This window comes from Bison bison, unplaced genomic scaffold (genome assembly GCF_000754665.1).
Source record: "Bison bison bison isolate TAMUID 2011002044 unplaced genomic scaffold, Bison_UMD1.0 scf7180017864495, whole genome shotgun sequence".
NCBI lineage: Eukaryota > Metazoa > Chordata > Mammalia > Artiodactyla > Bovidae > Bison > Bison bison.
The window spans coordinates 12,605,887-12,606,889 of NW_011495054.1; the positions used below are offsets into that span (position 1 = coordinate 12,605,887).

Genomic DNA, 1,003 nt, shown 5'->3' on the forward strand with positions numbered 1-1,003 from the left:
CTCGTACTGGCCTTGGCAGCCTCGGACCTTCTCGGGGGAGCCCAGCGCCTGCTTCAGCAGCACCAAGCCCACCCGGAAGATGATCTTGACTCCTGCAGGGGGGCAGGCAGTGAATGTGGGCGGTGGGGGCTGCTCTGGGGAGTTTCTCTGCAAACAGAGGCCCCCCCGTGAACTGGACTGGTGGCAGGGGTGCCGCCCCGAGCCCAGCCCAGTACCTTCACAGAAGAACATGTCCCAGACACGCAGCACGGAGCTCCAGGGCAAGGTGCGCGAGAAGGCGCACATGAACCACTCGGTCATGTAGAGCAGCGGGTCGATCTTCTGCTGGCTGAGGTGCTTGTGGGCCACGGGAGACACCTTCTGCAGCAGCGAGAAGAGGATCTCCCCGTCCAGCTGGATGGCCTCCTGGGGGGACAGGGAAGCCACCGGGCCGTGACCGAGGGCCCGCAGCAGCCACCCCTGGCTCCTCAGGCGGCTCACGCTGCAGGGTGCCAAGCTCCTGCTGGGTGCTGGGTTGCAATGATAAGCACACCAGACACAGCTAGTCCCCCTCACTGAGCGTGTCCTGCAGAGAGGCAGACAGACACAAACCACAGAAGCATCGGGCTGAGGGAGCAGAGGGAGGGAGGGGGCTAAGTGCCCTCTAAGGGCACGGCAGGAACAAGACCCTGGGGGGCATGTGCCAGAGGCCCCGCCTGTCAGGTCAGGGAAAGCTCGTGGGCTGAAAGCTGAGAGGAAAGAAGAGTTATCAGAGGAAGGAAGGGGCGGAGGATTAAGCCTATTGGAAGGCCAAGGCAGGAGGAGCGTGGTGCCCTGGAGGAACAGCCACAGGGAGGCAGAGGTGGAGGGAGGGTGGAAGTGGGAGGCCGGGAGGGACTTCCAGGGGCACAGGGAGTTAAGGTCTGGAGAGGCCACAAAGGTGGCAGGTCTGGGGCGGGTCTCAGGCCAGGGCCAGGCTGGCAAGCACTCACCAGCTTCTCACTGTAGTAGCCGGGCAGATAGG

The 1,003-nt window shown here is 63.9% G+C and overlaps 1 protein-coding gene across 1 annotated transcript in view; it reads right to left on the minus strand.

Annotated features, from left to right (window-relative positions):
• TBC1D10A (TBC1 domain family, member 10A) overlaps positions 1–1,003 on the minus strand; it is a 30,677-nt gene that overhangs the window by 2,853 nt on the left and 26,821 nt on the right. The window contains exons 7-9 of the mRNA XM_010828868.1: positions 972–1,003; positions 216–405; positions 1–92 (exon numbers count right to left, since the gene is read on the minus strand). The exon at positions 1–92 is cut by the window's left edge and continues 19 nt beyond it; the exon at positions 972–1,003 is cut by the window's right edge and continues 7 nt beyond it. Of these exons, the coding sequence (XP_010827170.1) occupies positions 1–92; positions 216–405; positions 972–1,003 (314 nt within the window). The remainder of the gene's footprint in view (positions 93–215; positions 406–971) is intronic.